The sequence below is a fragment of the Condylura cristata genome, unplaced genomic scaffold, assembly GCF_000260355.1.
Source record: "Condylura cristata isolate star-nosed mole 26May11 unplaced genomic scaffold, ConCri1.0 scaffold00010, whole genome shotgun sequence".
In the NCBI taxonomy this organism is placed as follows: Eukaryota; Metazoa; Chordata; class Mammalia; order Eulipotyphla; family Talpidae; genus Condylura; species Condylura cristata.
This window is the reverse complement of record NW_004567111.1, coordinates 20,905,360-20,932,871: the sequence shown is the minus strand read 5'-3', so window position 1 is coordinate 20,932,871 and position 27,512 is coordinate 20,905,360. Positions and strand designations below refer to the sequence as shown.

At 36.2% G+C, this 27,512-nt stretch overlaps 1 protein-coding gene across 1 annotated transcript in view; it reads right to left on the bottom strand.

Annotated features, from left to right (window-relative positions):
* The window catches only part of KLF12 (Kruppel-like factor 12), a 371,693-nt gene that overhangs the window by 237,382 nt on the left and 106,799 nt on the right, over positions 1-27,512 (bottom strand). The window contains exon 2 of the mRNA XM_004680096.2: positions 12,394-12,457. Within this exon, the coding sequence (XP_004680153.1) occupies positions 12,394-12,426 (33 nt within the window). The 5' untranslated portion in view covers positions 12,427-12,457. The remainder of the gene's footprint in view (positions 1-12,393; positions 12,458-27,512) is intronic.

The following is a 27,512-nucleotide window of genomic DNA, read 5'->3' as shown; positions in this document are numbered from 1 at the left end:
TAGACCAGAGGTGAAGTCGGTTAGATGATTCTCCAGAGACAGATTAGGGAACAGAACAGGCAGATCTACTGGAATACACTGCTGAGGGGAGCAGCAGGCGGGTCAGGAGAGGTCTGCCACACCATGTCGGTCAGTTCCCTAGCGAGGAATCAAACTGGTACTGCAGTGGCTTCAGAGAATCTCACAACGCGTAGCTTTCACCTGTTGTGCCACCAGGGAGAGCCCTAGAAACTTTCTATTTCTTAAGTTGAGCTTCTCTCTGATTTTATGTCTTATAACTTATATATTTGTTAGATATTTTTATCTATCAAATACAATGTCAAGAAAGCATTAACTTCTTTTCAAACAGATAAGTTTACTCTTAACATTAAGTATATTCAAAATATCCTGATTTTGAAAATAAGTGACTTTTAGTTGGCTAGATTTTGCTTTATTCATCATATAATGCAATCAATTATTTTAACACTAGAGTCAAAACTTAATACAAAACATAACAAAAGAGGGTAGATGGGAAATCTTCTGAACACTCAATTTACTAATCTAAAAAAAATTGCATTTTTATAAGCTATGTTGCTAGATGCCACAATATGAAATTATTTGGTTATCTCAAATGCATGCACTAATAACTGTAGTACACTTAGTGTAGGAAAGTACTTGCTTCATATTTATTACAATATGTAACTATAACCAAAACAGTAAAAACTGAGTATTATACCATGGCATCAGCAATGGGTGTCAGGTAGATCCTTAGGAAAATGCTTTTTTTTTTTTTTTTTTGTCATTTTCCACCCGGTTAGGTTCTAAAGTCAAACTTTTCCCCTCAAAATATCAAATCTACGTGTTTATATTGGATTTTTAAAATCGGTGAATTGCAAGAAAACATAACCTTAATTTGCTGTCCTTTGTCCTAACCCTCCCAGTGTATAATGGACTATGTAATCATGAACAAATAGCCTCATTTTTATTGATCTTTTTCTTATTTACATTAATCCAGTTGAATGAGAAAATTCTTACAGTATTGTCCAATTCCAAATTTCTATGTTTGTAAAATACAGGTTGGAAATTTTCAGCACTACTTAGGAACCTGCCCTTGATGCCAACAATGGCATCTCCTTGAAGCACAGACCCTGTATCCTTCTGCTTTACAAGACTGAGCTGACATAAATCCAAAGACAATGAGCTAACCCGCTGCCCCCACTTACTTTTCCCTCTCACCCTGCCAACATATTTCAATGTGGAAAGAGCAACTGTTGTTACCAGCAGCTTCTGTTAGAGCTTTACCAGTATGTCAGTATCACACAGGCAAAGAAAGACTGAGATTTAATTTCTCATTCAAAAGCAGTAGAAAAATTTTCACTATAAATTCTTACATTAACAACAACATATATTGTTTTTGTAGAACCAAAAAAAGAAAGCAGCTCTTGTATAACTGATTAGCTCCAAGGAAATGGAGTCAATTCTTTCTTTGATGCTCACAGAAATCTCATATTCTTCTCTCTCTCTGACTCTTTTAATTACCTGCACCAAACTGGCCAGTAGCTTCAGAATTGCCAAGCTGTATACCAGGTCGATTTCCGAAAATCTGTTACAGGTTTCCCCACTATTTTTAAGCAGAATTTTCCTCTTTGGTATCATTTGCTAGGTTATTTGATGGCTAGGAATGCTGGGGGTGGGGTGGGGGGAGGATACTTGTAAGTTACTGCTAATAGCATTCCTGGATCCAGAAAAGTAACCTACCAAGCAGGATGTACTAAATAGGAACATCCTGCTTTCAGATCGTGGAGAAAACCTTCATCTCAGTTTTCTTCAGTCTCTTAGGGAAAGTTGAGAGTTTAGGTGAGGCTGCAATAATTATCTACTTAGAAAAATAAGCTTATAAAAGTTCTAATAAAAGTCCAGAAGAAATTATTAAAGTAAATGTATCTTCTAATTGTATACTATCCTATACCTGCAATCACTCTGTCCTGTTCCCATACAAATATCTTCACAAGTACATCCTTATAATATGTTCTCTACTGGGAACTTCTACTGTAAATTAAAGTTTTAGAAGTGATGTGAACGTTACAAAACACATTAGATATATGCAGCTTTGCCACTAATGACTATACATGTCATATTGGGCAACTGATAAAAGTTATCGCACCCAGAAACAGGAATCTGGCCAGCAGCCAGACCCCCACCCATTTCCACCATTTTCTCCTTTTTACAATAAATATATTGTAGAGAGAGGAAGTTACAAATATGAATGTGATAAACTCTACAGATAACATTTTCCATCCTTCATATCGATTGGTTGGCAATGTTAGTTTCCATCAGAAGCAGCGACCCCCGCCCCATTATAAAATAAGTTTATAATGTGAATAACAAGATAAAGTATCTTAATTCACATGACCATGGTGCTTAAGGTGGGCTATTTTTGTAATTCAATTTTAAAATAATTGAGCAATTAAATTAAAAATGTAACCTAAACTCAGAAAAACCTAGGAAGCATTCACCTATAAATTAGAATTTCTATTACTCTTCTCCTCTACCCCCTACACATAAAGTATATGAATGTGTAAATATGAACTAGTATGTTCTACCAGTAACTGTCATTTTTTTTCCCAACCTAATTTTCCTTATTCTCAGTTTCAAAATTCAATTTCTGAATTTTCTCTAAGTGACAAATTAGTATCAAATCCTTCCTATGGTTGTGAATGGATTCTGGAAGTTGAAGCCAGCATGTTTTCAAAGGCTTTCCTTTAAATTCCTCGCTGAATCCAGGAAGAAGCTAGTTAGTACCCTCTCTGTCTACCTTCATGCATCTCCCCAACTGCTCCCTTTATATTTGTTGCAGGAAGTCCAGTTGTGCAGGATTTCCTGGCCCTGAGCCACTGCTCAGCACAGAACTCCAGGAAGCCTCACCAAGACACAAGAGTTGACACGTGAGACAAAGTCACTTGTCACCCCCACCCAGTTGTGAAGCCCTGGCTTTCCTTCCACTCCCCAAATGCCACTGGTGGTGTCCTTGGCTCTCTAACAGTCCACCCTGTTCCTCCCTCCATGGTTAGCGCATCTTTATTGGTCATTTCCAGCACTCTGTCCTCCAGGTGCTGCCTGTCAAACCAATCTACCACCGTTGGCCCTGGCAGTATTAATTCCTACTCTGCATATACACTGACATTATTCTTGCTCAAAATTTTGCTCTAAGTTTCACTACTGGGAGAAGCATCAAATGTCAAGACAATGCATGTATTTCTACCATGCAAAACTAGCTTCTGTCTTTCCTATGCCCTCAATTATAGCCCCTGCAGCCATGGGGCCCTGGCCTAGACCTGACAGGCCACAGGTTTATGGTGGGTCCAGGCAGCAGAGTAGTCTAAGCCACTGCCTACACCAGTGACTGCATTGAGAACCAGGTGAAGATAGAAATGGTCACAAATGAGCCTGTGTTTTCTCAAAAGTTGAACAGACCTCAAAACTGACTCCAGGCAGATGAACATTCTTTCTTTGAAAGGGAAACATCAATTCCACTACAAGGCTGGGCCCTCAATCAGTGTCTCAGTCAGGACTGGCAGAATCAAGGAAAGAGGGTAACACTGAAATGAAGTATATGATCTATGACACTCAGGTGGAGAAAAGGGTAGCTACTTATACAGGAGAAACAAGTGAACAGGCAACAGGGGCCTCAACCGTATCGACACAGCTAGCTCAGTATGCTTTCATGCATCGAGTGTCTGGGTTATAGAGACATCTTGGCAAGATTTGGAAGGCTGAGTGCGGAAGTAGTCACGTGTGTTTCATATCAGAGATGGAGTGATGCGAGTCTCTGATCGTTGAGACTAGGATGATGTGGATAAGCACGCACCATTGTTGGCCCACAGGGCTAACCCACAGCTCTTGCGGACTCTCTGCCAGACTATCTGATTCTTAGGCCATGATGTGTTTGACTCAGTGCAGGATGCCAGTTTCTCCTGGAATTTCCAACATCCCTGAGTTAGCAAGCTCACAGTGAAACTTCTGTGGACTTTGACTCATGCTCAGTTTCCAGAATGCCTTCCTGTATAGCCTGCTACTCCTTCCCTCCCAACCTGGCCTGCTAATTTCAGATCTAGTACCAAAAATACAGATAGATTATTCATATACATAACTTGCTTAAACTAGCTCTAGGATTATATGAGTTAAAATTCTTATTTAAATAAACAAACAAAAAAATCTCATAGTTATACCATTCTCAGGATTCTGTTAACTCTGATCAAACCCTGAGTGATAAAGAATTCAGAGCAAGAATGAGTTCCAGAAAAGCAGAGCATGTAGAGTATTAATAATCCATTGACTCATATGCTGGATTATTTCTCTGTTTTACTTTCCCTAGATTGTAATGTATACTTTAGAACTAATTATGTATGAGATAAAGAATCACATTCATTGTTAAGTTAGTAATAATCCATGTATATAATAATACTGGACAATAATCCATAATTTTATTAAACAGAAGTCTTCAGAGAATAGTAAGAAATTAATTCTTTGCTAATATCTCCTTGAGAAAGTTGAAAGAAGCTACTATTTGTTAAAATTTATAGATGCTGATAACATAAAATTTACCATCTAGATATTATACTTTAATAATTGCTTTTAATAATCAATTATTATGTTGTGTTAATACTATAATTTAAATAAACGGTAATATTTGAAAGATGTTCATATCCTTTTATGATCACTCCTAAAATTTTCCCATGAAATATACTATAAAAACTACACTAATAATATTCTAAGTAGGATAACATAAATCAGCTTAAAACCACCATAATCAAGTGATTAGAAAATTAAAATATATAATCAGAGAAGAGAGTAAAAACACGAGAGAGTATGTGAGCAAAAGAGAGAGAAAAAGAAATGGAGACAGAGTGGAGCAGAAAGAGACTGCGGTAGAAAGAGTAATATTTAGACACAAATCTCAACAGATTCTGGATGAAAAAATTAATGATATCACTCTTACTCTGTTTTTTAAAGTCAAGAAGAAAATTTTCATGGTGCTCTGTACTCAAAGAAAATAAAATACACCTTTGCACATTATATTTGTAAAGAATGCTTATTAAAAAAGTATAATATTTTTGGTTGCTCCTATTTCTTCCCCTCCATTTATTATTCAAGTCTGGGTCAAATACCCTTTTATGTGAAGTAGTCCATGGTCCACACTCAACTCCCTAGGTTTTATTATAAACAACGTAGCACTAATCACATCAAACTCTAGTAAGTTATTTGACTGTTTCTGAAAAAAACCTTGACAGTTAGGACCTAAATATAATTTGTTTTTGTAGCTCAGTGTCCAACAGATAATGAAAGTTAAATATATGACTGCTGAATTGAATCACACCAAGGAAGGGTGTGATGGCTAATTTTATGTGTCAACTTGATGGGTCATGTGGTGCCCAGAATAAACATTACTTCCTGGTAGGATGTGCTCATGGGGATGTGTCAGGATGAATAGGTGGACTCAGTAGACCACCTTCCCCAATGTGGGTTGGGCATTGTCTAATCTGTTGAGGGTCCAAATGGAAAAGCAGAAGGAGGATTGAATCTTTCTTGCCTATCTATGCGAGCACATTCATGTTCTGATTAAACCACAGTTCCCCTGGTTCTCAGTATTGGAATGGAACTCAAGGACTGAATTCCTTGGGCATCTCCTATAGTACATCTTCAATGAAATGAATACACACATACACACATACCTGAAGGCATATTTTTCTAAGAGCCACACTGCGACATTCTAAACATAATTAACAGGAATCATAATCTTCATCATCATAATAATAGAGATCAGAGAGATGACACATGAGAGAGAGAAGCCAGGGGAAACCCCGGCAGAGCCAGGATGGAAAGCCAGGCAGTCTGAGTCCAGAGCCAAGGTCTTTAACGCTGGCAAATCTAACACTCTCCAGGTGTCCCTCATGCATCCAAACATAGTGCAGTGTGAAGATATTTTTATACCTCTCCTTTAAAACCCACTCAAATTTGTTTATAAAGCATATTTGGTGGGGGGGGCAAGGGATGGGGGGAGCCCATCATCTGTAAAAGTAGAAACATTCACAACACAGACTGCCCGTCACAGCCTATCTGGCAAAGATTGCAATCTGGGAGGCCACCAGGGTGGTACATATCCCCTCAGACCTTGAGTAAGACGCAGAATTTCCCACAAATAAAATTCATAGTTTGGAAAGTTCTATCAAAGTCAAGACAGTGAAGACAGTGATGACATAAGAGTAAACACACAGATTCAGACTTTGAAGAGTCCGACTGCCCTGTAAAGTGGTTTTATTGGAATAGCAGAAAGAGAAAAAGAGTCTTTTGTCTTGGGGGACTTTGCCGTACATGAAACAAATGACTAGACGTGGTACCTTTACTTACCAGCTGAAATAACAAACTTATGTTGACGATTAGGATTCATCTAGCTCAGAAGCACACTGTGGGTGTCCACCATATTACCTACAATCTTGGCAAATGCTGGCCACATTTAAAGGTGGGTAAGAGTCAGAGAGTAGTCACAGAGCAACTGCATAAAAGCTGTAAATATCAAAAGCAAGAGAAAAATGTAAGTAAAAGGTCAGTGAAGAAATATCACAGGAGGAATTACCAAAGGAAACAGATGAAAAATTTAGACAAATAAAACTTCATACACTCAAAAATATAGAAAAAGGGGTCTTTTAAAAAATGTCAAAGGCAGTTACAAGAGTTCAGAAAGAAGTACAAAGGGTCAAAGAATAAAATACAAGATATGAAAATAAGCCAATGGAGTTATGAAATATTAGAGATGAAAAGCCACCCTGGGAACTAACATTCATAATTTGACCAGAAGCACAGTAAGAAAAGAATGGGGAAGAACAGCAAGTGAAATTAAAAAGCTAACGACGATGACCACAGGACCAGAAAACTAGGCAAATCATTCAATGTCTTTTCAGGGTTACTGAAGAAAAAAATAAAGCGGAAAACAAATTGTAAATATAATTTTTAAATCTGAAGATATAAAAGGACTGCACTCAGAGTTTAAGGGCAGGATCCAAGAGAAAATGATCCAGAATGATTGAAAAAACAAGATAAACCAATGAAGTTACTGAGCTTCTAGCTTACTAAAAATAGTCCATGAACATCTGAACAAGAAGCAAAATAAGAACAAGTGGAAAGATCAGTTTGCTTCAGTCTTCACAGTGACAGCACATGCCAGCTAACAGCAAAGCATATTGCCATATTTCTGAAAAAAATAACAAGACTAAGGAACTTTCTTAATCTTCGTTAGCAATCAGAAGCAAAGTATTAACAACCCTAATTTCAAAAGAACAGTAAAATGAGGAGGAGAGAAGAGTGAAAAAGAAATGTCATTAATTTTCTCATCTTTGGATAATAGTCAAGATATGCTGCTTAAAGTTAAATTTAGTCACTATTCAGTTGTTTCTTTTTCCATAATTCTTAAGTAATAGAGCCATTCTGGTGAAAATACATTAACTTGAAATGAAAAATTCCTCCAGTTAAAATTCAGTTTTTATTTCTTGCATAACGGAAGAAAATTGAAAATATAACTTCATTAGAAACACAAATATGATCCTGTTTTTGTAAAGCTGTTTGTACTTGTATATGTGGATGGAGAAATGCTACATGAATAATTACCAAATGTTAACAGGTATGAAAGCAGGGAGGTGATGTGGCTTTGCATGCTTGAAAGATTTTAAAATGAGCTGTGGATCATCTTTTCAAACAATAAAGCCATCACTATACTTTAATAAATGTATAATCCCTGTATGTCATTTCCCTGTATATCATTTTGTTCCCATTTTCCAAAAAAAGGCAAAATTAGACACCCAAAGGTGAAGTGATTCATGAACATATAAATACCTTTTAGCTTATTATCATTATAAAATCTACTGATTTGGTTTGATAAAAAGAGGAACTTTTAATATAAATATAGATGCCTGGGAAAAGATCAATCACCACACGCAAAAAATAATCTCAACGGGAACTCAATACAATGCTAAAATAACCAACCAGTTCTTAACAGAAGGTAGCCCCTCACCAAACGTGTTAGAATCAAGGGTCTTAGGGAATGCTTCCAGTTCTGAAAATATTTGATGCTGTGACTTGAAGTTATACAATAAAATCAGAAATCTCCGTCTTAGGTTATAAAAATAATAGTAGCAATGTCACCCACACCTTTAGTTTTAAATTGTTTTCACAAATATCTCATATTTTCTTTCACTCCCCCATCGCCCCCTAACAACTCCTGAAATAGGTAGGTGTTATTAGTTTCACTCGGCAGTTGAGAAAATTTAGATGCAAAGAGAAGTCATAGGTCTAAGAGCATGCATACATGTAATTGTGGAGCCAAGACTGTTCTTTCTTGATTCCATGCTTACTGTCTGGGCAGTTACTCTATATAAAGAATATGAAGCACTGACAACACAACATCTACATCCATTGCAGTTTCCTAAGCAGCCTTGCCTGCTCGGTTCAAAAGGAAAAAGTTTGAATTGCTGCTGTTAATTTTACTATCCGGAGTGAAGAGTCAGTCTTGGAACTTTGTAAAAAGGCAATTTAAAGTAACCACATTCTATCTATAGCCATATCTTTTTCTCATCTATATATACATATACACATACACATACATACAAGGATTTTTCCACAATTACAAAACAAGTATTTTTCATAGGAAACTAAAGTTTTCTCAGAATAGCTACTACTGTCTTCTTGGTTTCCAAATGTCAGACTTTAACTCCAACCACTGCAAATAATGCTAGACGGTATAAGCAGCTGTTCATAGGAGGTAGTCACATAGCAAAAGTTTAAATGTGAGCTCTGATGTGCTGGACAGGGTATATGTATGCATATGTTTTGAACACCTGCTCTAAACCAGCTGCTGAGAAGCACGTGGTAAACACACTGAAATGCCTGGAAAACAAATGGAGCCCAGCCAGGTTTGTGGAACCAGATTCACAAATAAGCCACTGTCTTTGCAATGACAGCAACTGCTGGAATATATTAAGGAGTATGTAGACCAGACTTTCTGATGAGAGTTACAAGCATGAAATGACAGATAACTGGGATCGTTTGAGAGTTATATATTTTCTAATTGTAGACAGCAAAGAGGCAAATTCAAGAGCAACATAGCAGAAAGAACTTAATGTAAACATGTTTTAAGGAAAGGACAGACAAAGAATGTACTGAATTAAGACTTGCATAGCCACAACAAAAATTTTACAAACGCTATTTAAGCTTTTAAATATTATAACCTAGGCAAAAAGGCGCAACATGGTGATTTTTGGCTCTTGGCAAGATTTTATCACTTCTGGTAATCTAGAAATGTAGCTTGCAGAGCCATATTCAAATCCCTTTTCCATTACACAGAGAACAGTGATGTTATTTTCATTGCTGATATTTTTAAAACTTCATCTTAATAGTGACATTCTCAATGCATTTGAAATATAGAAAAGAGAAAATTTCATTTTTGCAATTTTCTCCCTGAAACTGCCTGTGTTGAAACAAACAGCACCTGATCAAGAAGACTTAAAAACAGGTGTCAGTGGATTCTCTGCCCTAAGTCATCTGCAACTGAAAATACGGATCAAAACTACAAAAAAGAGAAGTTAAGAAAAAATTCTCTTTGACAAACACATTGAGTGAAATACACATTGTTCTCTCCTCTATAGACTTATGAACATATGAATCATAAGCTATGAGGTACAAACATTTAGAATGAATCAGATATATTATAGTCAATCATGATAATACTTTGAGTTTATCCCGAGGGTGTGTAATAAACAATAATTCTCTGTAGCTGTCATAAAATGAGTTTTAGAACAATGACTTTGTCAAAATGTATAAACTTACAAACCTAACAATGATCCATTCAAACATAAGACTTGAATAACAACTGAAGGAAAACATAAATATAATATCAACATTTAACATAAGGAAAAGGATAAACACATTTTACATGATGAGTGAAGAACATTTCCATTTTTATGTATAGAGAAGCCAAGAAAATTTACATTTACTGCCTTTGCCTGAGTAGTGTTAAGGAATGCGTAAAATGATTGCTTTATAAATGAAATTATCAGCGCTAGCTCATCTCCAGCTCATTCGAGTCAACTGTGAAATTTTAAGGAATTTTGCAAGCCAACTTATTATTAGGGGTTTTTGTTCAGCGTATTGAAACTAAAAAAATTGACAAGTATAGAAAAAAGCCCCCATCAAATCCTGAGAAATCTGATACAACATTAATGATTTTAAAGTCACAGTAACAATTTTAAATATGCAGGTCTTATTCTTTAACCACAATACAAATTATAACTACACACTACACAAAAAGCCTATTAAGTTTTTTTTTTTTTTCATTTGTCAGAGGGTATAAACTCCCTTACTACAACATAATTCTTCCATCTATTCAACAGAAACACTTCTTTTTTCCTGATAGCCATTAAATTCTACTGGGTTTTTCCATCTAATTTATAAGTCTTATATCTCTGTGGAGAACATGGAAGGCATTGATTCCTGAGAAATTACTATCCAATCATATAATTCATACTCTTTGACAACTAGAAAATGTTAAAGTGCTTGAAATACAGACTGTACAATGATGTTCAGGAAGAGGATTTATAACCTCTACAGGTAGCAACAAAAATATTTAAAAGACAGAGAAAGAGCTGCACTGTTAAAATTTGTAACTGGCGGGCCCTCCCTGGTGGTGCAGGGGGTTAAAACACAGCACTAAGAAGCTAAAGCCACTTCCACATGAGTTCGATCCCAGCCTGCCCCGGAGGTGACCACATGGCGCGGCAGACCTCTCCTGACCCGCCCGCTGCTCCCCTCAGCAGTGTACTTCGTGGATCTGCCTGTTCTGCTCCCCGCTCTGTCTCTGGTGAATCCTCTCACCCTCCACATCTCTGGCCTGTACCCCAGTTCTATATGAATAAATAAATAAATCTTTTAAAAAAATTTAAAAAAATTAACAAATAAAAAAATTTGTAACTGGCATTTTGGAGACCTATCTTAAAATTGACTTAGTTCTATATTCACTATCACAATTTTGCAGCTGCTAAATAAAAAGTTTAAAAATAATACTTGCATTCTATGTCATAATAAACTTAACATGATTCTACTGATCTCTACAACTAACAGGTTTCTTTCAAGTCAACCACTGAAACCAGCCATGGCAACCCTATTTACACCACAAAAATTGACAAATACTATAGAGCAGGCACTTCTATCCAACCCATCAGCCCAGTTTACAGACACACCACTGATCCACATACAAAAAAGCACACCATGCAGTAATTCTCACAAAGTAAATGCAATCCATTTAAGTACAACCAAGGTCATAAAAGAAATTACTGGTATACACATAAGTCTCTTTGGGATTACTGATTATCTCTCATTCAATATTCTCTCCAGACGTATCCAATTATCCCAGATAAAAATACCAGAAAGGGGGCAAATTTAGCATTCAGGATGGAACTAGACAAATATAAATGAAAACTACAACCTGAGAAATTAATTTTAAGTAACTGTGACAGTGAGGTAGTAGAAGAAGACAGTACATGGGGTAGATTTATTTAAAATAGCAGGTAAATATGGGAAGGCAATGAAGAGACTGTATGAGCTGTACAGCTATCAAAAATTACAAGGTGCGAGTCTGGGAGCCGGTTCTCCTCAGTGTAAAAACCTTATGAAATGGAGAAGATTTTTTTATTCTAATTTTCTTAATATTATGCCTGATTTTTATATTCTAACCAGTATGTAGAAGAAAGGATGTTCAAATAACTATCAAAAGTAGTGATTCCAGCATTTGTTAACTGATAAAACTAACAGAATTGTTTTTCCCTCTAATCCATATCGGATTTTTATTATTGTTGTTGTTACCTGAAAAGACAGTAAAGTTAAAAGCTGTTCCTAACACTCCTACTGCTCAGAGGAAAGTAAGACTGTGAGTGCAAAGAGGCTGACCTCACCGAGCAATCATACACCACACAGTGCTGGAACTAGAATAGTGCTTTATGAACTGACATGTATATATTGAGCTGAGTCTGTTTTTTTTTTTTTCCCCTTGTGTCACAGGGACCAACTGTATCAAGTGGTAGTAAAATTTTTAACATGCATTAACATATATAATCTTAAAACAACAACTTAAATTCTAGAAATTAATGACAGCTAAACCAGTGGGTGGGGGAAGGATTATCCCCCCTTAAATATGAAGTACCTTCATATTTAAGGGTTATCAATAAAAGCTGTACTTTACAGAGAGATGTGGGTGTCTAAATGTTGACCTCTGTATCATCTTCACTCAAGGAAGTGTTCAAAAGAGAAAAGCTTCCCCAAATAAAGTTTAAAAGAGTAATACTCTCAGTACAATTAGAAATGTTGACTAACCTCTACTGTTTTCCTCTTCATATGGATATTCATTCATCCATTTGTTTCTAGAGTCACATTGATCCTGCAAGAAAGCACATAAAAACCAATATTGAGAAAAGGTTCTACACATTGATGACATACGTCCACTGGGGAAAACAATCTTAATTCTGCAGTTCTTTGAAATCTTGATTAGTGGTGTAACATGAACAAATTGCCAGCAGCTATTTTTTCCTTCATTGCTTATTTTTTAGGAGCCAAGTAAGCAGGAAAACAGATAAACAAGGGACCAGAGACAAGAACACCAGCTATGACACTACTAGGTCCTAGAGTGGACACAAGACAATGAAGAAATGGACAAAGATGAGGGAGCAAAAGAAGGTATAAGAGATGCACAAGAATGAAATGTGTGGGGTGAAATGGCAGAAACTGGTTCAAAAGTAAATTGAATACCCAAGCCAAAACCAAACTCTAGAAATCTGACTGTAAAACCGAGGCTACAGAGAGGGAGAAGCGGGAGAGATAGTGGAGAAAGGAAGGAGGGAGCTATGGGTGTCTTGGTGGAGGGTGTGGCAACATACATCTAAGAGGTGGTAGCTTCAATGTCTAAATAATATGCAGTGCTATAAACCAAGGGCACCTTAACAAAAATTAAATTAATTTCATCACAGATTTCAAACTGGGGGGAATAAATAACAGTCACTTAATATATGAAATGAAATTCATAAATAACCCACCTGGAGCACTGTGTTACTTTTATCTCAGTGAGAGATTAAAGTAAAACTGTTCTCCGTGAGTGGGTGGGCGAGGCATCTTTTGTCTGTAAATAACTGATACAAATGTATAGGATAATGCATATGAGTACTTTTTAGTGGCTCCATGTCGGACAATTAATAGTAACTTTAAATATGTGTGTTTCGAGGCTATTTGTGGGAGGGCGAGGGATGGGATACATAGGGCGGCGGGTCCATGGATGGACGATGGCGAGGACTCCAGTGCCTGCAGAGGTGTGACTCCATACCACTGACTCACATACAGTGTTGTAAACCTATGTGACCTCAACAAAGAAAATAAAAATCATGATCATATATGCTCTTTATTAAAAAAATTAACGGCCCTCTGGTGGCACAGTGGGTAAAAGTGCAGCACTGAAAAGCTGGCTGTAAGTTCGATCCCCACGCCGAGGTGATGCACACAGCGCAGCAGACCTCGCCTGTCTCGCCCTCTGCTCCCCTCAGCAGTGTACTTCATCGATCTGCCCATTCTGCTCCCCACTCTGACTATGGTGAACACTCTCACCACCCCTGCACCTCTGACCTGTACCCCAGTTCTGTGTGAATAAATAAATTTTTAAAAAATTAAAGGTTGATCCAGTTTCTAAACATTCTCAAATATATGAGACTACTTGGATCTCACCAAATATAACTAAATATTGCTCAACTGAGGCCTGATTAAAACATACCATTCACCCCTTTTGGATATATCTTGAAAGCCTTCCTGTTCCTTCTCGCTCAGAATTATGTAACTTGTTTCAGAATTTCCACTTCATGAGGCAAATTTTCTTTGGCATTCAGTGAAGCCAACTTATTAGGCACAGTTTACTTTTTAGGGTTTGGAAGCATGCTATTGAGGAGGCACGCCTTGAAGCTGGTTAGCAGGCCCTGTCTGTGCCAATGTCTACATAACATAGCACTGGGCCAGATTTGCTTTGATTGTGTCTCCATACATTTAAACAGAAAAGAGTGAACTCACTCCAAGCCCTTCAAAGCACATCTAGAAGAATTCAAATTTCACAGGCTTGGCCTACAAGAGGAACGGATCTTTAACTTTCATTTATTCTGGTACTGCATTTCAACCTCTCTCTCCATTCTACCTCTCTTACACAGATGATATATTCATGCATGTATATATAACCTATGTCTCAAAGCGCATCTCCTACATATTAAGAGCTTTTACTATTACTAAAAATGCTAATTAAAAAACAATACTCATGCAGTATTTTAACATTATAGTGACAAACTGAAATATTCTTTGGAAATCCAGAATATAATTCTTTTTTAAATTATGACAGCATAGTAAGATATGCCTCAAAAAAATTTCAACAACATATTCCTTTCAAACATGTCTTTTCCTTTCTAGTCTTCTTTATATAGAGAGAGCAACCAGTTCCAACTGTGAGCAGAATGTACTAGGTCCTTCAAAACTCGTTTCAGATGATAAAACTAATTAAAGGTTACCAGAAGGGAAGGGAGTATGTGGGATCCTTTGTAAATCCGTTACAAAAGATCAATTTTAATGGTGAAGGTAGAACTGGACCTTTAGTATTGAGCTTAATACTGTTTATAAAGATGTTGGTTTATGATACAGAACTGAAGTTTATCTATTATAATGCAATATTATTTCAATTAAAAAATGTTCAAAAACCTGGTTTCAAACTTACATTCTGGTCTTGTATTTCAGCCCACAATCCAATATACCATGATCATTTTCACATGACATTCAACTCATTCATTCTTACTGCAAAATCTGTACTACTCTAGGGTAGGGAAACAGTTTTATTACTTGTCAATTTTTAATCTAATCTAACAATTTGTGACTCTTATTACAGACAACATTTATACATCTCTCCACATAAAGTGTACACACCAGGGTCTCTGCTAGCTTGGATGGATGCCTCATACAGCTAGAAAGGATGTCCTCTCCTGGCAAATACAGATCTATCAGGATGCGGCTTCAACCAGGAACCCTCATCCAACACAATTATGCTTCAATGTTGTACTCTGCACCGTTTGTTATTTTCTCAAAATACTGATCAAAATAATAGCATTTTCCCCCAGACTCTCAAAATATACAAGCAAACCATTTATTAAACAGATGATACCAATTTATATCTGCACCAAAAGAGAAAGGATGTGTTAGTATAGTGTCATTCCCATCTTTATTTCCCACTACAAACTAGAAGAACTTAACAAATGTAAAGCTATTAGTAAATATCTGTGGAATGAGGGAACCTACAAATGAAGAAGTATCAAATAAAAGTAACTTCCCTTTGCAACAACTATATACCTACTTCTTTCCTAAGTAATTTAGGCCATAATTATATAATCTATATGTTTGGGCTCCTTCCATCTGAGATGAAAACAAACATTAAGTTCTGTGAATTATATAGCATGCTATCACACATTTTACAATATTTTAGTATATAACAATTTTTTTTTTAAATATTTATTTATTTGTACAGAACTGGGGTACAGGCCAGAGATGCGGAGGGTGAGAGGATTCACCAGAGACAGAGCGGGGAGCAGAACAGGCAGATCGACAAAGCACACTGCTGAGGGGAGCAGCGGGTGGGTCAGGAGAGGTCTGCCACACCATGTGGTCGCCTCCAGGGCAGGCGGGAATCGAACTCATGCGGAAGTGGCTTTAGCTTCTCAGTGCAGTGCTTTAACCCGCTGCGCCACCAGGGAGGGCCCAGTATATAACAATTTTAAGTATCCTAATTACAACACTTTTTCCCCAAAAGTAGTTTTGTGACTTGAACTCATGAACTATTTTTAAGGTCCATGTGACAATAAAGATCAGAGGTCAGGCTCCTACAGCAACAAGTTAGATAACAACAGAGTTCTTACAGCTCTTAGTCCTCAATCTTTTTTTTCCTCTTAAGTTAAATTAAAGGCCCTCCTTTTGTTATTTATGCACACAGAGCTGGGGTTCTAAATCTTAAGGCACAGCTCATGTAGCTTATCTTCGACATACTTAAAATTTAAACATGCACTTTTTTTTTTAATCTGAACAATACTGGCACAATGCTACCTATTGTTTTTCATTCAATGCTAACTCCTCAACAAAGGAGGAGGAGGCTGCTCAAGATGGTCTTTAACTCCCATTCTGCAGCAGCATACTTCAAGTGGCAGACAAGACAGCAGATGTAAACAGATTAGATTTGAGAAGACCTACCCTAACTTTGTTGTCATCTACTAGCTGTGCGAGCATATATATCGCAAATTTTGGAGGTCCAATTGCTTTCTCTACAGAAGCATGGATAATATCTCCCCTATCCAAGTGAAGTAATGTCCATACAGTAATCTCTGAAGTCATCCCTCTTTAATCAATGGCCATTCAGCAGGGGTACATATGGATTTCCCTAAGTTGAGACCAAGAAAAAAAAAGATGATTCTAATTCCTTTATTCATGTGAAGATGCCTGGGTTGTTTCCTAAATCTCCATCAAAATCTAACCATGATATAAAAATAGAAAAAATGCCCACTTCCAATAACAGGTAATATCACATTTATTTTCTAATTAAAACATAACTAAGCTCTGCTAAATAAATTTGTGAATATATCCAGCAAAGCTTCCCAGGACACACAAGTATGAAAAGACACTCAAAAATTAAAACACACACACACACACACACAAACCCATAACTACAAGACAAAAAATGCACATGGAGCTGTAATTCACTCCCCTAGCTTTCAAAATGATTTTCAGTTGTCAGGTGAAGAAACTCAAAAAGCTGGTTAACTAATTTCAGTGTAAAAATAACCTTGAGAAATAAGAACTGCCATACAATGCTATCTTTTGGGAAAATACTTTAAATTTATTTTTAAACAAAAATACGCTTGCTGTAAGCCATGGGTATATACGAATGTTCTAGTGATGAGTCTAGAGAAATTCTAGTTATACCTGCCTCTCCAGCAGAATGATTTTCAAAATTCTTCACTGTTAACTCTTGCCCTCCTAATATTTCTACCCATGGTCTGTCAGCTTCTTTTAAAATTCAAAGACAGTATCCTGGACAATAGAAATGACCTTGGCCAGAAGGAAAGTGGCTGCAAGCCACCTTAATGAACAAGAAGTTACTTTGGAATAATTACCTCAGAGCACAGGCATTATATTACCCTGCAGTACAGGTTACTGGCTCTTCATCACATCTTAAATGATCTATTATGTTCTCAGTCTTTAAAGGTTAGTGTTTAATACATTCTAAATACTTCGGGACCCGTAAGTACACTTGTTGCTAGTTCCTCTGAGAATCCTTTTATGTATCTTTAAATAGAGGCAGAGAAACACGTTTTAGAGATGTTTATAGGCATGTGAGTAGTCTGGGTATTCCACTCTCTGCCCAAAGGTAATTTAGTTGTTCTGTTTCAAGTAAATTGAATTCTGGTGCTGATACAGCGCTCCCATTTGGAATTCTGTCTTTTAGATTCAGCTTAACAAATCATTGCTTCATTAGCCGTAAGCCTGTGTTTTCAAATACTGGGGTGGGGGTGGGGGAGTCAAGTAATAAGGTTTATATACATATTCAATTCAGTTACCATAACTGTTAAAGGCAATTAGGGAACGCCACAAACAGGCTTTGTGCATTTCAGTCTGAGATATTGTACAACAGAGGCATGTTGGCTTGGCCTTATTTCACATCAAGGCTTCTGACATATAAGTTGCCTTTTTTCATTTAAAGTTATTTCTGTTGTACCTGTCACAGTGAGCTATCTTGGGAACTAAAAATATTTGAAGGTTAATCTAAATATTTCTGGAGATAAATGCAAATGTAAGTGCTACGTTTTATAGCTATTTTGACTTAAAATGAAAAGAGACACTGAAGACACAAAGCAGTACGCTTGTTGCTAGGTGACAGGTGACACCTACCGCATCTCTTCTGAACTTGTACAGCATGAAACGCCTCAGTGCAGAGAAAAGACACACGATTTCCAAGGTATATGCATCATTCTCCATAGAGCAGCAAACCAGAGTTTGGACATTTTCTTAATACACACCACAGGTAGTCAGTCATCAGGACTTGTCTATGTAACTATATGATTGTAGAGATGTCCCTCATAATAAATACAAAAAGACGGTTCTTTATTTTTCACTTGGAGTCTATGTATTCCATATTCTAAGTAGTCTATATACAAATATATGTACTTTTTAATGATTAAAGAGTAAAAAAGTAAACATTTCTCTATGTATCCACTTGAGAATGTTGAAACTTTTAATAAATATGACTTCAATTAGGGTGGAGTACAGAGATAAATCACTATTCTCAAAGTATGTAACCCAACTTCCATTACATTTATGAACACAAGATCATTGCAGTAAACACCTGATGAATGACAGAAGAGAAGGAAAAACCTCCGTGTTGACAATTTCCTAGTCATATTTAGAATTACACAGTTCTTTCTAGTATTACTTCTCTTCCTTGGTACAGAAATCAAGACATAAAGTGCCACCTCCTTCCTATGACTCATCAAGGCAATTCAGGTCACAGAAATGTCAAGAGCTCTTCTTCTATTCTTCCAGAATTTCAGCAACTAATATGAATGAATGACACACTCCACTTCACGTGAGAAAGACTGTGTACTGTCATGGAAAAGCACCAGCCCAAACTCCAGGCAGAAGACACAACAGCTTTACTTCTCTGGGGTACTAAGATTTGGGACAAGTCCTCTTAACGTCCACATTCCCCCTTTTCCTCATTTATTAAACTGGTATGATAACACTTCCACCCCACCCTTGGGTTAGGAATTTGGAAAAGGAGAATGTATACAACGCACATACCAAACTTCTGGCAGAAGCTAAGTATTCAACACATGTCAGACCCACCCCTACGCCTTACATTTATACTCAAGTTCCCAACCTCCTCCTTCCACTCAGTCCTTCCTGAAAACTAGGAAAAAGAATGATCTCTTTGGACTTAATTAAATTTCCTTGATATCACCTTCAGTCATAATTGCCTGCTTGTTCTTACAGGAAGATAGGCCATAGGAATAAACAGAGGATGCAATCTCCACTCTAAGTTTTCAAAGAATAGTGTGTAAAATTGATCCTTTACAGGAATTCAGTATCTAGGAAAATTGGGAGAAAGGCAATTCAAGAGCAGTAATTAAGTACATTCAATAGTAATTCCCTCAGAGAGGCCTCTCTGGTAGTACAGGGGTTAAAGACCCTGCTATCATACCATCACCAGCCCCTACAGCATGAGTTCAATCCCCAGACAGGGAGATGACATGACCCACATGGCGCAGCAGACTGCTCCTGTCTCACCTGCTGCTCCCCTCTGCACTGTATTAAAGTACATCTGCCTGTTCTGCTCCCCACTCTGTCTCTGGTGAATCCTCTCACCCCTTCCCCTTGGCCTACACCCCAGTTTTTGCATGCATAAATAAATCTTTAAAAAAGATTCCCTCAGAATTCTACTACATATTACCAACTGAAAACTCTCGATTGATCAAGCTGCTCCTCCCTATTTCCTTTATGCTCTTTGAAATTATGCTTCTACCCAGGAAGCATATTAAAATAGGCATTAGTATAGAAAAGGCAAACTAAGAATTAAGACCCCACTTAGAGAAAGGTATAGCCAGAAGTTTGAGCAACTGTTCAAGAACAGAGTTCACTAAACAAAGAGCCCATTTTCCAAGCAAGGAAATAAAACAAAAGCACACTAACATGAAAATTACTCTTTCAATCTGTTTTCAGCTTCCATTGCACCCCATCACTTAATGTAGACAGGACAAATACACTTTTAAATGAATGTAACCACAACAAATGAATTAAGCATTTCTTTTACATACATTGTGCTTAATAAAATGACCTGAAGAGTAGTTTATGGTATGCTCATATTCAAGTGAAACTGCCATGATATCAGGATGGCACGGTCAAAAACCTGATCAGTACTGCCTAGTACAATCTGTCATCTGTCTGCATTATGTGACCTGGATTGTAACACTAATGTGGGCACGTGCCATTTGCACTTGTGTGTCAAACTGCTGCGTGCATACCACATTCTGCCAAAAATAACTTGATCGCACACAAGTTTAGGTTCCCATCTGAAGAACATTTCCTAATTCCTAATGACATCCCCTCTTAAGCTTCTATCAAGATGTGTTTTAAATCATCATGCTAAAGATGTTAAAATCTTTAGAATTTTTAAGAGGTTGGTAGGAGAAAGGAAATAATCAACTGCCAGACTATGTATGGATCTCCATTATCAGTTCTCAGCAATTTCTTTAAGTATAATGTGGCTAGGTGATTGAGACATAAAAAAGCAAATTTTAAAAAACTGAAAGTAAAGTTTTAATGAACACATATTTGGTGCCAATTAAAAATGCCTCATTTACACAGCCTAAGACTATGTCAGTGGGTACTGTACAAACACAGCTAAATATATGTAGCTATACATACATTATATATTTATGTAGTGGGATAATTACAAATTTTCTACACTAAATATATATGGCATGGTCAAGAAAAACAAGTTTCCCTAATTAGTATGCAGTACACATGTTAAGCTTTCCTATTAATTGTTGCCTTCTAAGGTCTAGCTTGCCACTGTTAAGAAAGATAAATCCCTTCAAATGCATAGTAAACAGTTTTCTTAGGGAGTAAATTTATTTTCTAATCCATCACAGAATAGTCGATTAAAATATGTTGCTCTTATCCAGTTTTGAATTAATTTATGTGAAATAAAACAAATATTTATTGAATTGTGGAGAAAACATTCCATCAAACTGTAAAACCTGAACAGAAAAACAAATGGCACACAAATAATTACAGCTGACATTTAAATGAAATTTGCATCCTCAAACTATTTTACAATAATTAGAAAATACCAGACTTACATATTCTTACTTTAGTTTTATGTTCACTCTCTTTACACATCTGAAGCCAAGAAAATTTTAGCCTAGTCAAATTTAACAATATGATTTCAAAGATTAATCAAAAAACAAAATAGATTTATGGTACTAACATTTTTGACATTGGGACACAACAACATGAGGATTTATTTAATATATGTAATGAATATCTCATGGGCTGCTAAGTGCCTTACAAAACAACACTTTTGGCTGTTAGTATATTTAGATATCACACTCCTTGCCCTATGTAGTTCATAATCTGTGTAACAATATCGATCAGCATAACAAATAAAATACACAATCAAATTCTAGTAGTTGTCAGTGATGAGCAAATTACTAAACTGCCAAATGGCTCACATAACCATATGTTTCTCTCATATCTAAATGATACCTGAAAATCAAAGATTTGCTGAGAATGACAATGATAGGTTCTTATTTTTAAAAAGGCTATAAGAAATATCTGCAAACTGAAAAATAGTAAAATTAGTGCTGAACTCAAATATCATCTAAGCAGTTGCAAGCAGGTGATGGAAGTCTACAGATTTATAAGAATGAAGATTTTCTAAGATTTTAGAACTTTTGTACAATCTTCTACATGAAATTCAAGATTAAAGAATTTAATGAAAATCTTTCCTTCCTTTTCCTCCTAAGTGACATCTAAATATGTGTATAGGCACAAAAAGAATTCTAACGTTTTACATCAGAAATAAACTGCATTGATAAATGGGTATTCAATATGAAAACACATTTCAAAGGAGTGTTTCTGATCTGTGCGCTCGAGTCTGTTTCAAAGGTAGCATTTAAAATACATAACTTCAAAAGTTATTTATCATAATGCTGGCACAATAGTTTTCCCTCACTTCAGAGTGTTTAAATGCAACTAAATGACATTAGATTCTTTTCTGATCTAAAGGTACTCACATGAACATAATAATAAACAATCTTAATAATTTCACCAAATAACAAGGTTATTCTCATAACACCCAAGCAGAAAAATGTTTTTAAAGTTAACTTTAAAATGACATTAAAATATAAATAGGTAATACATTAAAAACGAAAAGGTCCCTAATCAAATGTACTCATCTCTATGATTTATATAATAAATATCCCTCCTTATTGCTGGAGGTTAACTATGAAAAAGATCTCATATGTAGTTCTGAGATTTAAAAAGGTTGGGGGGGGCAGCATGCTACAATTTGAGAAACTGCTGTGTATGCTAGAAAAACACTGGTTGTGAACATACTGTACAATTTTCCAGAATCCCCCCTCTCCTCTTACCTCTCTTCCCGTCTAGCATGGGAGAAAGTGAAGCCATCCACATAGACTAATTCAGAATGGAAACCAGCCAGTAGCCTATACAGGGATCTACTGCCTGAAAATAAACTCAGTCTTTCAATCCACCCTATTGGCTAAGGAACCCTAATAAAAGACTTAACAGTCTTTTCATGTCTGTAGTGAACACTTTAAAAACTAAGAGGTTAGTTTTGTTTTGTTCTGTGAACAGATAGCATCAGCATATCTTTAAGTGGGGGGCAACTCAAAAAATTGCGTCCTCCAAGAATAATTTACCTTTTAGTAAAAAAGATTTTATTATTTAAGTATGCATACAGAAGTGGGGTACAGGCCAGAGACTCAGGGGTGGCGAAAGACTTCACCAGAGACAGAGTGGGAGCAGAACAGGCAGATCAACAAAGCACACTGCTGAGGTGATCTGTGCGTGGGTCAGGAGAGGTCTGCCAGGCCATGTGGTCACCTCTAGGGGTAGGGATCAGATTCATGCTAAAGTGGCTGTGCTTTAACCCACTGGGCCACCAGGGAGGGCCATAATTTACCTTTCCAATGTCAATGATTCTCTGTTCCTACCTACATAAACAAAAACTGAACTCTGTGTGCTGGAACAGTTCAGAGTATTATGTGTTGAACTGCTCCCCGGGTTCAAACTCTCACTTTTTGTCCATCAGTTAGATTTTTATTTTCAGTTAACATGATAAATCTTGAAATAGTAGATATCAATGTTGGAGTCTGACACAGTTCATATCTTCAAAAAGTTCTGTTGTGGAGGATAAAAATAACTATATTTCAGTTCATGGGAATCAAGTAGATGACAACTTGCTACTAATCAAAACTAGAGTTATGAAACACACATGAAACTGTCCTTGAACTTAAGTTTGGGGAAAAAAGGCATTCAACCAGAGCTACACGAACACAAGTCCACACAATAGCAAGGTCTACACAATTTAGAGATTTTTCGGTGTATAAATCTTTGTCCACAATATATTCATTCCTTTAACTTGAAGACTTCTGGCTGCTAATCTGCTTAGTGATGTTTCTTTTATTTTCACACATAAGCTTCACACTCCAGTAATGTTTCAAACGCCATACTGATTAAAAAAAAAAAAAAAAAACTTTTAGAGCATACGGGTCTAATCTAGGTCCATTTTAAAGGTGTTTTTTATTTTTTTGTTGTTTGGTTTTGGGTTTTGTTTCAGAGCTTTTATATTCTCTCACCATTTTGGGGTTCTCATTTCATTCTCACCTACCTTAAAAATCGCTGAATAATCTCCCCCAATGCTAACTTTCTGTTAGCTCTAATACTACATAACAATTTTTGTCGTTCCTCGTGATCACAAGTCATTAACCACAATTTGATTGCCCTCTCTTTCAGATAAGTCTCTGGTGACAGATGTGTATTTAGCATTCCAAACAATGTGCATCTGGAAAATTCTCTCCCTTCATCTCAAGGCCTTTTCTGATTTTTCACTCTGATCTTGTTTTGAAGATTCTTCTTCCCAAAGAAGAGGAATCTTCCAAAATTCTGCTTAATTTAAGATGTGCATTACAGGTTGCTCCCCAAATGAACATCTGCAAGCCTAAGTTCCCACCTACGTCACTTTTTACTTTTTTCCACACATATATCAATCACTGAACAACATAACAAACACTATCTTCTTACCTCTTCTGTCTCTGTAATATGACACTGGCAGCTGTAGTTCAATAGTGCCCTCGCACAAATGGCTGACTGTCTAGTAAGGAGACAGCCTCAGTTCTCAACATCTACATCTGAAGTCATTATTTATCTCCCATGCAATAAATCCTCTTTTCAGTTATATATTCAGATCTGTGTGAAACCATCAACATCCACTCCCTGGAATGTTAACTTTTAGTTAATATTAAGATCCTCTTCTAATCAACATACCACAAAAGTCCTGTTGTCTTTTCCTTCTAACACTCTTTAGATTGAAGTCTGTAATATTCCTCTACCATCTCAAGTTCTTAGGCCCTCATTTAACAATCACTGTTAATCTATCAAACTAGTCTCTTTCAAATACACATCACAAACATTAAACGCTAAGGTTGAAATATTACTCCTAGTGGTAAGAACTTATAATGTCTTTCCAACATTATAATGAATGACTTTCAGATTAGTTAGTCTCTTGACTAGTCAAACTAGTCTGTTCACATTCATGGCCCTGCAGAAGCTGAAGTTCCTTTTTCCTTTAGGAGATTATTACTTACTCCACCAGGTAAATTCCTCCTGCATAATCAACTCTTCACATAGGCACACAACTACTACTTTTGATAAAATATACACCACAGTAATCATTTTCAAGAATCCACTTTAGAATACAGAAAGAGAAGAAATTGACTTAATGTGTTATATGGGATATCTACTTGAAAATCTGTCATAACCATCACATTTAACAGTGACATGTTAACTCTTCCTCAATGTGGTCTGAAAAATACAAGGATATTTGCCATCACTACCTCAATGCAACTTAAGGTGAATGTTTCAGCAGAATCATAAATCATAAATATTTTTTAAATTAGAACATTAATTTTAATTTAAATACTTAATTCTAAATTAAAAAAGAAAAAACAAAATACTGAATATTCACAGAAAATAGAATTGAATAGGATAAAATTCAGAATCTAAAATCAGTTTTAGAATTAACACACAGATTTAAGAAGGTCAACATAAAATAGCACACAGATTTAAGAAGGTCGACATAAAAACAGCAGCATATCAGGGGAAAAAAAACAATTACAACAAGAAATTAAAAGCCAATAAATATTAGTCACCTAAAAATAAAAATAAAAAAATCACCTAAAAATTGGAGATGTTAAAACAGCTACTCTGAAAATACAAAAAATTACTGAAATGAATTAAAGACGTACTCTACAAAAGCAGGAATGTACCTGCATATTCATGGCTGGGAAATAACAAAATTAAAATATAAACTCCCCTTATATAGATCTGTGGTACAATAAAATCAATGAAAATCCTAGGACTGTGTGTGCATGTGTTGGAAATGACTCCAAATTTCAAAAAGAACGAAGAGCCAATAGTTAAGGTGGAAGACTTATATTCTCACATGTTAAAACTCATTATGAAGTTCTAATAATGAAGATATTTTGAAGCTGATACACAAGTCTAGATAAAAAGAAGTCAAATTTACTGATCACCTGATTGAGAATTTTCTTGCAATTAAGAAAAAAAATGATCTGTTTTAAGAAATGGTGCTGTCATCTGAAATCCTATGAAGCAAAGTGAATTAGGACTCCCCACCTCTCACCATAACAAAATTCTATTCCTGATGGACATAGACATAAGAATTAAAGGTAAACTATTAAGTTTTTAGAGAAAAAAAGTTAATGAGAGCTCAAAATGGGTAAAGATTGAATAAAGTTGACACCCAAAAGAACTAATCATAAATGACACCCATGGAAATGGACAATATTAAAATCAAAATTGTCACTTCAAAAATCCATTAAAAGTGGAAAGAGGAAACTCATATACAGGAGACATTGGTGATACATATAAATGACAAAATCCTAGTACATATTTTACTTTGTTAGGTGGCAATTGCATGGATATGTCCAATTGTGAACATTTATGAAGACATACATATAGGACTTAGGAAATTTTGGCATACCTTTAAATTAAAAAAAAAAAAAAACTAGCCTAATTTTTTTTCCTGGAAGAGAGAATTTGGATCACCACCTGCTTTCAAGTCAGATTATCCAAATTATGAGCTAGTATCCAGAGTATGCATAACATTCCAAAGGTAATAATCATCCATGGTCTATGGTTTTCCCTGGTCAAATCCTTCATACATAAGCACCAATCACATCAGATTTTAGTGCTTACACTTTGCATAATGCATTTTATTTGGAATTGTTGTTCATACAAATATACTGAATTTTTGTAGTTAAACACTGAACATTATTTGATTGTGAGATTTAGTCAAATTTGATGGAGAAAATATTAAGGCCATTCTTCCTTAATCATACTGCTCCACTACAGAAAGCCAGTTGATGAATTAGTTAAATCTCTCCACCTGATCTTGCTCATCTATGAAACTAAGAGCTTAACAGTTCTTCAGTTCTTCCATTTATAGAGATGTGGATCCTATAAGTCATATTTTTAATAATCCTAAACCTGTACTTGCTAAAAGAGTTTGAATTCAAATTCTGATTAATCATGAAATTTAATCAAGGCTCTCTTTCCTGATGACTCCCAAAGTGCTTTAGCAGGAACACAATGGATAACCAATATTCCTATTGTTACTTAGCCCATCACATATCTTTCATGAAGAACAATTCTTAGCAAGAAAAAAAAGACTGAGGAGTGTATTATTTTATCATTTTCACTGTTCCCAAAGCTGAGCCCGTAGACACACTAGTAACTGAATGGTTCTCTGGAGGTGGACCTTGGAGACTGCTGAAGGTGACCTGGGGGGATTTCTTTTCTAAGTACAGTTCAATAAAGCATAGCATTATAACAGAGATTATCCATGAGTGTAAAAAATTATTTCCCTACAGTTTTACCACAATCACTAGGAATGTATCTCTCAATTTTCTGGTATAATTTCAGAGTATACTATTTACAATAGTATCTTAGCAGTAAAAAATATAATCCATAAATCGATGTGTGCCACGTGTATGGCAGCTACTTTATGCACATTATCTTAGGTAATCCTCACTGTGAAGAAGTGATGTTCACCTCCAGTTCACAAGTGAGTAAGGTTTGATGGCTATCTGGAGACACAGGTAGGATATGAACACACTGCCCTCAAAGTTCACATTCTTTTCCTCGAGTCATCATATCTGAAAGCTTCTGAAGTGTGAGTCTGATAACAGTAGCATGTCAGAAAAATACGTATGGTTCTGGGTGGGACATAATTTAGCCCTGAAGGGGCACAAGTTGTCACAGCAGCACGTAGCCTGCAATCCCAGCAGTCCCTGGCTGCTCTAGTGTTCTCATTTTCATTTCTGATTAGAAGCCATGGACAGTCTGAGTCTTGCTACCATTTGAGCAGCATTTCTCCATGTAAGGTCTGTGGGCCCAGAGTTATAATTAAACAAAGAGCAACTGGTTCCTGTTTGCCAGGGCATTTTGTTCTTAATGTAGGTTCTCTCAGATACAGTATGCATAAATACTGTGTCACGAGTTCCAGACATCTCAGGAACCTTGGTAGTTACTGTTAAGTAGCACATTTTTTT